The sequence below is a fragment of the Oryctolagus cuniculus genome, chromosome X (genome assembly GCF_964237555.1).
Source record: "Oryctolagus cuniculus chromosome X, mOryCun1.1, whole genome shotgun sequence".
Taxonomy (NCBI): Eukaryota; Metazoa; Chordata; class Mammalia; order Lagomorpha; family Leporidae; genus Oryctolagus; species Oryctolagus cuniculus.
In genome coordinates this window covers 130,214,909-130,227,805 of record NC_091453.1, presented here as the reverse complement: position 1 = coordinate 130,227,805, position 12,897 = coordinate 130,214,909, and the positions used below count along the sequence as shown (strand labels likewise).

Sequence of the window (12,897 nt, the reverse complement as noted above, 5' to 3'; positions counted from 1 at the left end):
AGAGATGGATCTTCCATCTGCTGGCTCACTCTCCATGTGGTCAAGTGGCCACAACGGCCAGGTTGAAGCCAAGAGCCAGGAGCTTTATTCAGATCACCTACATGGGTTCAGGGGCCCAAGTACTTGGGCCATCTTCCGCTGTTTTCCCAGGCATCTTAGCAAGGAGCTAGACAGGAAGCAGAGCAGTCAAGACTCAAACCAGTGCCCATATGGAATGTTGGCATCGCAGGCAGCAGCTTAACCCACTATGCCACAACACTGGCCTCAACATTTATAGTCTCAAAGTATTTTACCATAAGTTACTTACAATTTTCAAAGGAACAATCTACTTCACATTCAAGAAACTTGGCAGATACCACTTTAGTCATGTGACCAAATTTAATCTCAACATAGGGAGAATTATCAATAAGGTGCCTTTGGACATCATGTACTCATAATATAATATTGCTTCTGTGCCTCACATGGATCTAGTCAAGGAAAACTCAAATGGACAGATGTCCTAGAAACTATTTCATCTGTATTCTCCACAAATATTCAGGTCAAGAAAATCAAAGTATGAGAAAGTGTTCCAGATTAACAACTAAAGAGATATGACAGCTAAATTGAACGCATGATCCTGAATTGGACCTTCTACTAAGAAAAGGACAGCAATTGGTCTAATTGTAAAGTTTTAACATAGACCATATGTTAGATAATAGTATTCTCTAGGTACCAAAATTATTGATTTTATAATCATAATGTAGCTATACACTGGAATATCCTCAATCGGAGGAAATATGCAGAAGTATTTGAGAAAAAGAGGTAGTACACATGAGAAAGAGAAAAAGAGACAGGAGTTAGAGAAGTAACAAGAGGAGTAGGCAGATGAGGAGTAAGAGGAAAGAAGGAAGACAAACAGAGGGAGGGAAGCAGTAAGGTGGGAAAATAGAGAGAGTGAAAACAAAGAAAATGGGACAAAATATAAATACTTGTGACTACGTGTAAAAGAAGATACATATGATAGCTTCTGCAATGTTCAAATAAAAAAGTGAAAAAATGCACAAAAGGTAACAGAATGAAAGCAAAATAACAAGAAAAAGATGAAACAAAAAGAATTAAGACAACAGCTGAATGAACCCTTTCACTCTTCTTCAGATGATTAATTTACAATAAGCATAACATCTTCTTCACAAGTGATTGTCTGTACGAATGAGCGTCTGCCAGATATTTATCCCAACTTATTTTGTAAAGCAGGATAATAGTTCAGAAAGTTTGTCCCCGATTTTTATAAACTTTGATATTTACTAGACTCATTTTCATTGGTATCTAAACCCTCAGTGATTTTTGTTTCACTTCAGTGAGTTTTGAGTACAAACCCTTACACAGAATTGTTTCCAAAAATATTAACAAGGAAACTATTCTTATCAATTGCAAATTTAACAGTCTAATGATTGTATGCTATTAGAAGATAAAAATAATTTGCTGCGTAGCTGAAGATGGACTATAGGTAGGGTAGAGGTCATATACACAAGACAAAATATAAACCACCAAATCCCAAGACTTCCATCCCTTTTTTACCTCCATCTTTTGAAGAATGCCCTTTTCAAAGATCAGGCATTTCAAGGACTAACATGACAATTTAGGTGGAAACCAAGAGGCAAATGCAGCCGCAGGGCGATGGGCTGCGGAGTTTTCTCCAACTTCTTTCCTTATGTGTTAACACCACATGCAAACATGTGAGTGTATCTTGGGGCGGTATGAGAAAATGGAATCACATGGCTGGATGGGCCTTGAAGCTAGGAATGTCATCCTGTTCAGACTTGACTGCATCCTCCTCTGTGCCCCATAGAAAACATGGATGCTTTTCACTAAACAACCTGGGTGTAAATGCACCCATAGGTAGTATAGTTAACTATGCAACAAGCCCACCACAGTATTTATCAAATGTGACAAGTAGCAGTGAGGAGTAGAATCTGTAAAATTAGCCATCTGACCTGCACAGGGAGAGCAGAAGAATTGTCCTCTCCGCGACACCGGAAAGCAGAGGGAAGTCGCGGAGACTGACTGTACTGTTACCCCATGAAGGCAGGGACTAGCTGGCGTGCTCCTGGCTTCTTCCCTAAAGCTGCTCACACTCTCTGCAGCTGCACTGCTCTCCATGGCCTAGCAGGGCCTGCATGCTGCGACTCTATCACTCTCTGGCAATTGTACTTCAGTCACACTGGCTTTCTTGCTGTTTCCAGAGCCTCTGCCTCTGAGCCTTGGCCTCTGCTCTTCAATGAGGCAGGGCCGCTGCTATGGCATAGCGGGTGCTGGTTCGAGTCCCGGCTGCTCCATTTCTGATCCAGCTCTCTGCTATGGCCTGAGAAAGCAGCAGAAGATGCCCCAAGTCCTCGGGCCCCTGCACCCATGTGGGAGACCCAGAAGAAGCTTCTGGCTCCTGGCTTTGGATCGGTGAAGCCCCGACCATTGCAGCCATTGAGGGAGTGAACCAGCAAATGGAAGATCTCTCTGTCTCTCCTTCTCTCTCTGTTAACTCTGCCTTTCAGATACATAAAGAAATCTTAAAAAAAAAATCAAGGAGACTTGCTCCTCCACTCCTGTCAGGTGTTAAAGCAGAAGTCACCTGCTTTTTGAGGTCTTTTCTGGACATCCTATCAATAAATTTAAACTATAGGGAATTGGTAATATCCACCATTTTTAATCTATAAAAATGCCACTCACTGTGGCAAAACCTAGTAAAATTTCATCTCCCTCCACAGCAGTCCCTATCTCGTTTCACTGCCTATTTCCCCCTTGGCTTTCATTACCATATAACCTGATCTATAGTTTACGAATTCGCCGGCTTGTTATATTTATCCTCTATTGGTGCATTAAGTACCATGATGATAAGGATCTTTGCTCATTGCTGAAGGCCCAGATCCTAAAATGGAACCTCCCAAATTGTAGGTGCTAAATATGTGTTGTATGAATAAATAAGCTTCATTAAATCTAGAGTGGTGAGACTGGGCAAGCTAGCTACTTAGTGGCAGAGAAACTGAAACATGTGGCATTCTGATACAGTGATATGTGAGACTCTTCCCTATTAGAGATTAGGTAGACACAAAAACGAAGTCAGGGGCCAGCACTGTGGCATAGCTGGAAAAGCTGCCACCTTCAGTGCTGGCATTCCATTTGGGCGCCACTTTGAGTACGGCTGCTCTACTTCCCATCCAGCTCTCTGCTATGGCCTGGGAAAGCAGTAGAAGATGGCCCAAACCCGGAATAAGCTCCTAGCTCCTGGCTTCAGATAGGCGCAGCTAGGGAGTGAATCAGCAGATGGAAGACCTCTCTCTGTTTCTCTCTCACTCACTGCCTCTGCCTCTCTGTAACTCTGCCTTCAAATAAATAAATAAATCTTTAAAAAAAAAAAAAGGAATGAAGTCAGTGTACTCCTCAGCCAGTATAAAGTCCCAATACAACCAAACCTCAGTAGATAGAACTGTAGTATATCATCCACACTGATGTAATAATTTCTTAGAGTATTAGAAATAATGTGCTCATTACCCTTCAGGAAAAAAATTTCTTGCATATTCTATGAATGTTGCTGGCATAAATGTAATATAGGACTCCTTTGTGCATCAAAATATTTTCATCTTGTTAAATCTGTCTTTACAATAAGATCTTTGTCACTTCTCGGCCTTTTGGCTAAGATCAAGTGTAAAATAAATCTTTGTCTCTTTGTTCTAAAATAGGTATAGGTTCTCTTTGATCTCTGAACTTTCATTATCTGAATATTTCCTACAATGATGTGCTAACTTTTTTACACAAATGCATTACCAAAATCTACTAGATTAATCCATCTTAGGTTGCACATCCTCTTGCACACCTATGCAAGAGGATGTGAAGCATACTGCTACTGTGTCTTTGAGGATAGTGTCTTGAGTTAACCTTGTTTAAAACACTTTATGTCTTGTGGCTATCCTCTTTCCCAGTTGTTCAGTAAAAGATCTTCTAAGAAAGTAAAGAAACCAATGAAGGAAGTAAGCAAGACAGCAAGGACTAAGTTGTCCCCAACTCCTTCGAACTGTGAATAAAATGATGAAGATGTACAAAACTTCAAAGTTTCTACAAAGAAAAAGCTTGCTGACACAAAAGAATGTGAGCACATGAGCAGACATGTCACATTTGACACCCAATTACAAATGCACCCTCAGTGGGCAGGCTTTGTAGCATAGAGGGTAAAGCCACTGCCCGTTTTGCCAGCATCCTATATGGGTGCCAGTTCGTGTCACAGTTGCTCCACTTCTGATCCAATTCCCTGCTAATGCACTATGCAAAGAGGTGGAGTGTGGCCCTAAGCGTTGGGGGCCATTGCACCCACATGGGAGACCCAGATGAAGTTCCTGGCTCCTGGCTTCTGCTTGGCCCAGTCTTGGTTATTGTTGCCATCTGGGGAAAGAACCAGTGGATGCAAGATCTCTCTGTGTCTCTTTCTCTCTGTCTCTGTAACTCTGGCTTTCAAATATATAGAGAGAAATCTTAAAAAAAAATGCACCCTTAGGTTAGCCAGAGCGTTTAACCAAGCAACATGGATGCAGTCACCCATCATGAATTCTCTTTTCAATCTCTGCTCTGTGCAGAGATTCTGACAATGGTTCACAGCCAATCACCTCTGACTGCTCCTGCGGGGAAGGGAGGATTCTCTCTGTCCTCTTTCAGATCTACACATGCATGAACCTCAGCTGTTTCCTGTTTAACTCATTCCTTCACCAATCTGGTTTCCTTACCTACTCCCCAAGAGTAAGAGTGACCACAGCCTCAAGCTCCCTCTTCTTACCATCAGACCTCAAACAAGCATGCCCTCCAATGATAAAACCTCTCACGAAGTACTCATTTGCTTATTTTATTTTGCTAAGCATTACTGCTGGCTTGTAGAGCACATATTTAATGCATAATTCCATTATTGATCTATCAGTACATGTACATGATCATGTAGAAGGAAAAGGTTCCCAATTCTGTACACTGTGTACTGCATGGTATTGTGGCTCACTGCATATCAACATATCAACTGTTGTTGTTTATCAAGTATTAAGTAACTAGATAGAGACTATTATAAAAAGTTTATATTTTACAGAAAACCTTGGTGGGTTGTTAAATGGGAGTGAAGAGGGTTTTGGTGATATGTAGCAAGTCGATCAACATTTTCCTGTGGGTTACAAACTTGTTTTTTCCACCTAAAATAGTAGAGTATTGGCTTCTGTTCTCTAAACATTATCTCTATTTTCAATTAAAAATTAAGTATTATTTTAAATGCATTATCTTAATTTGAAAGTCATTAAATATCTCTAAGTTAAATTGACTCTACACTTGAACTATTCTATTACTTGAACTGGTTTTAATAAAAAGCCATCACCCATATTAATATTGGGTAGGAAAATATGAATTATATTAATTGGGAAAGGGAATTAAGACTAGTGGATTGGTCTTCTGGATTCACTTGATTTTTTTATTTTGATGGAAAAAAATCTAGAGATATTCTTTCTCTTGCTTTAGTTTTGTGTAACAGAAATGTATTCTACATCTCCATTACTTGTGCTAACACTACCTCTCACCTGGTGTTCCAAGGAGCATGTTCGCCTTCTGAATCTTGAGTAAGTAGAACTTCTCTGTTGAAGTATCTGTTATCATAAAGCTCCTGCAAAAATACTGGCATGTTTAGACACTTACAATATATTTACACAATAAATACATGGTATATGCAACATATCTAATTTTGGAAGCATGCTCATATTCAATGTCATAACTAATTTCCCTATCAGTTTGAGAAAGGCACTGTATTTCACATGTAGGAAAATTCAGGATTTACAGAGATGTAACAATTTACCCCAAGACACAGAGATAGTAAATCCAGCAGCAGAATTTCAAAAAGTTTAAACCCTGAGCTAAATGTTCTTCCCACAGTGCTACACAGTCACAGTATAAAAAGAAAGCTGCCCAAAGCCTTCTATTTTCATGATATCTTCTCCAAAATATCCACCAATATAGAACAAATATTCTAGAAACCCAGAGAAAAACTGGAGTAGATAAAAATAGAGCTCCTTGGGCCATGGGCCATGAAGGGGACTAGAGTGGTGGGCCATATAAGATTTTCTGTCTTTATCAGAACAGGAACTAGATATTGGCTTCGACCCCCCAGATGAGACGTCTACATCTCATGGTAAACACAGCAGTTTAAATCTGGAGGGCTACCCGATATCCTGTCCTAGATACTAAAATAGCAATATTAATGACAGTGATAGCGATGATCATGTGAATTTTAGTAGTGTTTACATATGAGACACTCTCTTATTTGCTCCCCACATCAACCCTAAAATGAGGTACTATTATCATCATTTATAGAAAAAGAAACTGAGAGTAAATGATACCACTTGGCCAAGGTCACACAGATGGTAGGAAAAGGGTTAGAACTCAAGTTGCCTTGATCCAGAAGCTCCCCCTTTAAGGTAAGGGGTTGGATGGGTTGAATGTTGCAATATCATCAAGATAATGGTATGAACTCTTGATTCTGAACCCCAAACGCTCTCCAATCCATACTGTTCATCCTGCTCAAATCAGTTAATGACAGTTCTACTCAACGATTTCCTCAGGCCAAAGAGCAAAGGATCATGCTTGAGATGTTTCTCTCTTCTCCCAGCCACTTTCAACTCATCAGGAAATGCCCCATCTCCACTTCTATCTCCATTGTTACAATCATGATCAAAGCCCCTATCATCTCTCACATAGATCCTCTTTCTCCATACTCCATTCCCACTCAGAAGTCAGAGTCAGCCCAAATTTTTCTAAGTAAATTCGATCTTGTCACTCTTTTGCTTTCCAATGCACTTGGGGAAAAACCTAGAGTCATTACTAAGGATCTCAAAGTTCTGCATGATCTGGACCCTGCGACCTCTTAAATCCTGTTTTCTACTACTCTTTCCTGTTTCACTTATTATAATCACATATTCCACTTTGCTTCTTGGTACCTGCCAAACTAGTGCTACCTAAGGGCTTTTGCCTTCTTTTCTTGTCGTCACTGAGGGTCTCTGCTCTCAGAAAGGGACCAGACATGTGAGCTCTCCATCTCCCCAAGTTATTAGCAAGTTATTCTGTCTTATCTCCATGGCAAGGGTCAGAATCACCCAGCTATGTCCATCTTCCAGTATGTTTCAAGGCAACTAGCATAGTACCTGTAACCTAAGAAGTGCTTACTAAGTATGTTACTGAATAAGTAAATTATCTGACCCCAAATATATCAGATTAAGTCTAAAGACTTGTTCCTCTTTTTAGATAGTGCCTGTGAGTGCCCAATAAGGTGAATACTGAGTAAAATCCTTTAAAACAAGTGACAATCAGGGAAAAAACAGCTGCCTCAAAACTCACTTTCTGACAAAATTCTTTATCTGCTTGTCAAAATATTCACTCTTTCAGTATGTTCCAGCTCCCAGAAGCTCATATATTCCTATTCTATATTCATAATAAATAATTGTGCATCTCCTTCAAGCATGTCGAAATCTCCACTGAGATGCGCACAGTTTGAAATACAAGAGTTGATCTTTCCTTATTCGTGTTAGTCTAGCTCAACCTACTGCACACATTGAGTGCTTTAGCAATGTTGTCCTGTGGCTAAGGCACCAAATGGGATGCAATGGATATACACACACAGCACACTCACCTTTAGAATCTTATTCCTGATAATACAAATCATTCCCACAAGATAAATCCGATCCTCCCAAGGAAGAGTCGAGTTAGTTGGTGCATCGTAGTAGCTGGTGGGAATGTGGGCAGCAAATAATGCAAAAGGCTCTAAAGGAGACAGGAACACATATGACAATTGAACGGTAAGTTGGATAAACAAGAAAACAGATCCCTTCCACAAAAGTGTGCTGCTTGTCAGCCTACTGACAATTTTCAAAATTCTAATTTTTCCTGTTTTCCTTTTTTCCTGCAACCCTTCCCAAGATGGTCCTTATCAAAACATGAAGAAGTCGTAACAGAGAATCAATTATTATGAGTTCATGTTGGTTTTAGCCATCTGTAATAATATTTACCTGTCAGAAGGTTCACTTTCCTTTATATGTTCCAGCCCCCAGCAGCTCATATATACCTATTCTATATTGTAGCAAAACCACTTGTAAATGATTTTGCCTCTTTGAAGTATGTATGAATCTCCACTGAGATTTCCAGTTTGAAATACATGAGCTGAACTTCACTTACTCATGTATACTAACACAACCCTGTGGATGAATGTTCTGATCTGTTCTCCTTTATAAACACCACATGGATATTAAGTGTTCATGTGTATGTAACTTGTGTGTATATTCATATGTAATCAAGTAAGATTTTTTGAAATGTAACTGACCCTTAATTTCCAAGAAACACAGCAAATACATCAGCTGAACTTTGTATGAGCTAGTTTTCATTGTTTGTTTACTTATTCATTCATTTCTCACATCTTCACTAAGATTTGTTACTACATACTCTTCTAATTTTTGCTCTGCTGGGTTGTAGAGTGCCATCTCACGAGTTTTTACACTTTCTATTCTTTGCTTATTAGTAAGGTTGACCATCCAATCCAGATGCTTTAGTGGCCCCAAAGCAACTAATGTTAATTAACTTATTAATTTGTTAGCTTGCAGTTCCTGAGACCTCAAAAATTTCAAGTGGGGGCTGTCTTTCTGGTATAGTGGGTGGGGCTGCCGCCTGTGATACCAGCATTCCATATAGGCGCCAGCTTGAGTCCTGGCAGCTCCACTTCCAATCCAATTCCCTGAAAATGGCCTGGAAAAGCAGCTTGGGCCCTGGTTTCTTGCTTCAGCCTGGCCCAGCACCAGCTGTTGTGGCCATCTGAGGAGTGAACCAGTGAATGGAAATTCTCTCTCTGTCTCCCTCCCTCCCTTTAACTTTCAAATAAAAAAGTAAATCTTTAAAAAATTATAAGTTGAACCCCATATCCATATATAACACAAATCCATGCTTTGATTTCCTGTGATATATATTCAAATTCCCAGAGAAATGCTCTTCTTCTAGGTCAGTGGACAGAACTTTACTGATCATCTCACTGATTTCTAGGTTTTATTTTATTAACACTTAAATGTTTTTAATTTTTTAAAATTTTTGATAAACATATAATACCTGTATATTTTATGGGATACTCTGAGTAGTTCAATACATGTATGCAACATGAACTGATAAAATCAGGTAATTACCACGTTCACTCTAGGTTTTATATAAGGATACCTCAAAAGTTTCATGAAAAAATGGATTGAAAGATAGTGCACATTTTCCATTAACTTTTTTTAACTTTTATTTAATGAATATAAATTTCCAAAGTACAGCTTATGGATTACAATGGCTTTCCCCCCCATGACTTCCCTCCCACCCGCAACCCTCCCCTCTCCCGCTCCCTCTTCCCTTCCATTCACATCATGATTCATTTTCAATTCTCTTTATATACAGAAGATCAATTTAGCATATATTAAGTAAAGCTTTCAACAGTTTGCACCCATAAACAAGAGTGTCAATTTGTTAAGTCAACAACAGGAGTCACTGCGCACTTACTCCTCATGTAGGATCTCTGTCCTTAATGTGCTGTACATTGTGATTTAATGCTATAACTAGTACTCAAACAGTATTTTACACTTTGTGTTTCTGTGTGGGTCCATTAACTTTTTAAAAGCTTCCTCAAATCTGTCCTTAATTGCATTTTAGAACTCCAGACGCCAACCAAGGGATCCTATGCACGATTTAAAACTCACCAAGGCCACCACAAAATCAGCTTCCTCTTTACCACTGTGGTATTGCTTAATTTTCTAATGGTTTATTTTATTTATTTATTTATTTGAAAAGTAGGTGACAGAGAAAAAGTAGAGAGAGGGAAGGAGGGAAGGAGGGAAGCAGAGAAGGGGGGAGAGGGGGAGAGAGAGAGAGGGAGTCTTCCCACAATAGCTGAGAGAGAGAGAGAGAGAGAGAGAGAGAGAGAGAGAGTCTTCCCACAATAGCTGGGGCAGGGTCAAGCTGAATCCAAGAGCCTGGAGCTGCATGTAGGTCTCCAGTGTTGACAGCAGGGCCCCAAGTACTCAGGTCATCTTCCACTGCCTTCCCAGGTACATTAACAGAAAACTGGATTGGAACCAGAGCAGCCAGTATTCAAACCAGCAGGTAGCGGCTTAACTCACTGTTCCACAATGCTGACCCTGTATTGCTGTATCTTTTAATTTCTGGCAACACAGAGTCCCTTTATTTTAAGTTTTCATATGCATTACATTTCTTTTGTTGCATTTCAGCAGTAATTTCCTTGTTTCAGAAAAGCAGAAAGCCATCCTTATCAGCTCAGTCTACTATACTTTTGCATGAGCTTACCTTGTACATTTCACTATTAGTTTTTTTAAATTCCAATTAATGTATGTAAATAGAAAGTTTGGCCATGGAAATAGAAAGTTTGCAGGGCCAGCGCTGTGAAGCAGTGAGTTAAGATGCGGCCTGCAGCAACGGCATCACATATGGCCACAGGTTCATGTCCTGGCTGCTCTACTTCCAATCCAGCTCCCTGCTAATGCACCTGGGAAAGCAGCCCAAGTGCTGGCTACTGCACCTACGTTGGAGACCTGGAACAAGATCCTGGCTCCTAGCTTCAACCTGGCCCAGCCCTGGTCATTGTGGCCATTTGGGGAGTGAACCAGTGGATGGAAGATATTCTCTCTCTCTCTCTCTCTCTCTCTCTAACTCTGCCTTTCAAATAAATAAATTAATCTTGAAAAAAACATGAAAATTTGTAAATACTGAGTGCAGAAGACATTAATGTTAGTAATGAGGAAGTTACATAACTCATTGACATCATCTAGAGACGATAAAGTGAACTGCTTACCACTTTGTAAAGCAATATCTTTTACATCCAGAATGAACTTTGCATATTCATAAGCGTCATGTTCAGTATCTCCTCTCTTCAAATAACAGCCAAATTCAATGTGTTTTTCTACTAAAAAAAGAATAGACACAAAACAATTCTACATTTGCACTTTATCATATTCTACTGTATAAGTTCATACAAGCAATGTCTTACACTAGATTTTACAAAAATATTTTATTCCCATGAACATTAGCACTTACATGGCTATTTATGTTGTATCTGTAGGGTAAGGTGCAAGCAAGAACCTTATGCACAATGGTCTATTGTGTTTATAGCACTCACACATTCGTGCAATATTGGGGATTTGTGGTTAAACAAGACTTAGTAGAGGAGAGATTTTTAACATTATAATGTTGGATATTATAAAACTACTCCACTGAATGTTTGCCTCTTGTCTCTTAAAATCTAAAAACTTATTTTTTATGTACCAGAGTTTGACATAGGAAGTTTAAGAGCTATCTTCTGGTAGACTTCATTCTTCTCTTCATCGTGGAGAAGGTGTAATAATTTTTTGCCCACAATCTCTTCCTGGAAAGAGGAAGAAGAAAACGGACAGGGATAAGGAGAAATTTTGTTAGACATGCTAATACTGTTCAGTTCCTCTATCTCCTTACCTCCAACGAGCTTATCCTCTATTCAACCTCAGTCATCTATGGCTATATTTTTTTTTAATTTTTTATTTAGCAAATATAAATTTCCAAAGTACAGTTAATGGATTACAATGGCTTCCCCCCATAATTTCCCTCCCACTCACACCCCTCTCATCTCCCGCTCCCTCTCCCATTCCATTCACATCAAGATTCATTTTCAATTATCTTTATATACAGAAGATTGATTTAGTATATATTAAGTAAAGATTTCGTCAGTTTGCACCCACACAGAAACACAAAGTGTAAAATACTGTTTCAGTACTAGTTATAGCTTTACTTCACATTGGACAACACATTAAGGACAGATCCCACATGAGAAGTAGGTACACAGTGACTCCTGTTGTTGACTTAACAAATTGACACTCTTGTTTATGGCATCAGTAATCTCCCTTGGCTCTATTTTTTTTTTTTTTAGCTTTTATTTAGTAGATATAAATTTCCAAAGTACAGCTTATGGATTACAATGGCTTCCCCCCCATAACTTCCCTCCCACCCACAACCCTCCCCTTATCCACTCCCTCTCCCCTTCCATTCACATCAAGATTCATTTTCGATTATCTTTATATACAGAAGATTGATTTAGTATATGTTAAGTAAAGATTTCATCAGTTTGCCCCCACATGGAACACAAATTACCAAATACTGTTTGAGCACTAGTCGTATCATTAATTCACATTGAACTACACATTAAGGACAGAGATCCTACATGGGGAGCAAGTGCACAGTGACTCCTGTTGTTGACTTAACAAATTGACACTCTTGTTTAAGGCGTCAGCAATCTCCCCAGGCTCTAGTCATGAGTTGCCAAGGCCATGGAAGCCCTCTGAGATCGCCGACTTTGATCTTATTTCGACAAGGCTATAGTCAAAGTGGAAGTTCTCTCCTCCCTTCAGCGCAAGGTACCTCCTTCTTTGATGGTGTGGCTATATTTGTTATACCTTTCAAAATACAATTCACTGTGCCCCAACTCTATGACCACTATTTCCTACCTTTTCAGTATACTCAATTCAAGCACTCCACCTCTAAAAAAATTACTCCACCCACTGAGACCTCCAGTTCATTCCTAACACATTTCTACTGGGCATTATATCCCTTAAAACCAAGCTCAAGACCAGCGCCGCGGCTCACTAGGCTAATCCTCCGCCTTGTGGCGCCGGCACACCGGGTTCTAGTCCCTGTCAGGGCGCCGGATTCTGTCCCGGTAGCCCCTCTTCCAGGCCAGCTCTAAGCTGTGGCCAGGGAGTGCAGTGGAGGATGGCCCAAGTCCTTGGGCCCCTCACCCCATGGGAGACCAGGAGAAGTACCTGGCTCCTGCCATCGGATCAGCGCGGTGCGCCAGCC

The 12,897-nt window shown here is 39.9% G+C and overlaps 1 protein-coding gene across 5 annotated transcripts in view; it reads right to left on the bottom strand.

Moving 5' to 3' along the window:
• PASD1 (PAS domain containing repressor 1) overlaps nt 1-12,897 on the bottom strand; it is a 95,656-nt gene that overhangs the window by 26,436 nt on the left and 56,323 nt on the right. For 4 of the 5 annotated variants that reach the window (XM_051833846.2, XM_051833845.2, XM_051833848.2 and 1 more), the window contains 4 exons: nt 11,335-11,434; nt 10,865-10,975; nt 7,673-7,803; nt 5,574-5,656 (listed from right to left, as the gene is read on the bottom strand). In XM_051833846.2, coding sequence (XP_051689806.1) covers nt 5,574-5,656; nt 7,673-7,803; nt 10,865-10,975; nt 11,335-11,434 — 425 coding nt within the window. The remainder of the gene's footprint in view (nt 1-5,573; nt 5,657-7,672; nt 7,804-10,864; nt 10,976-11,334; nt 11,435-12,897) is intronic. The other variant, XM_051833847.2, reaches the window with a different exon arrangement.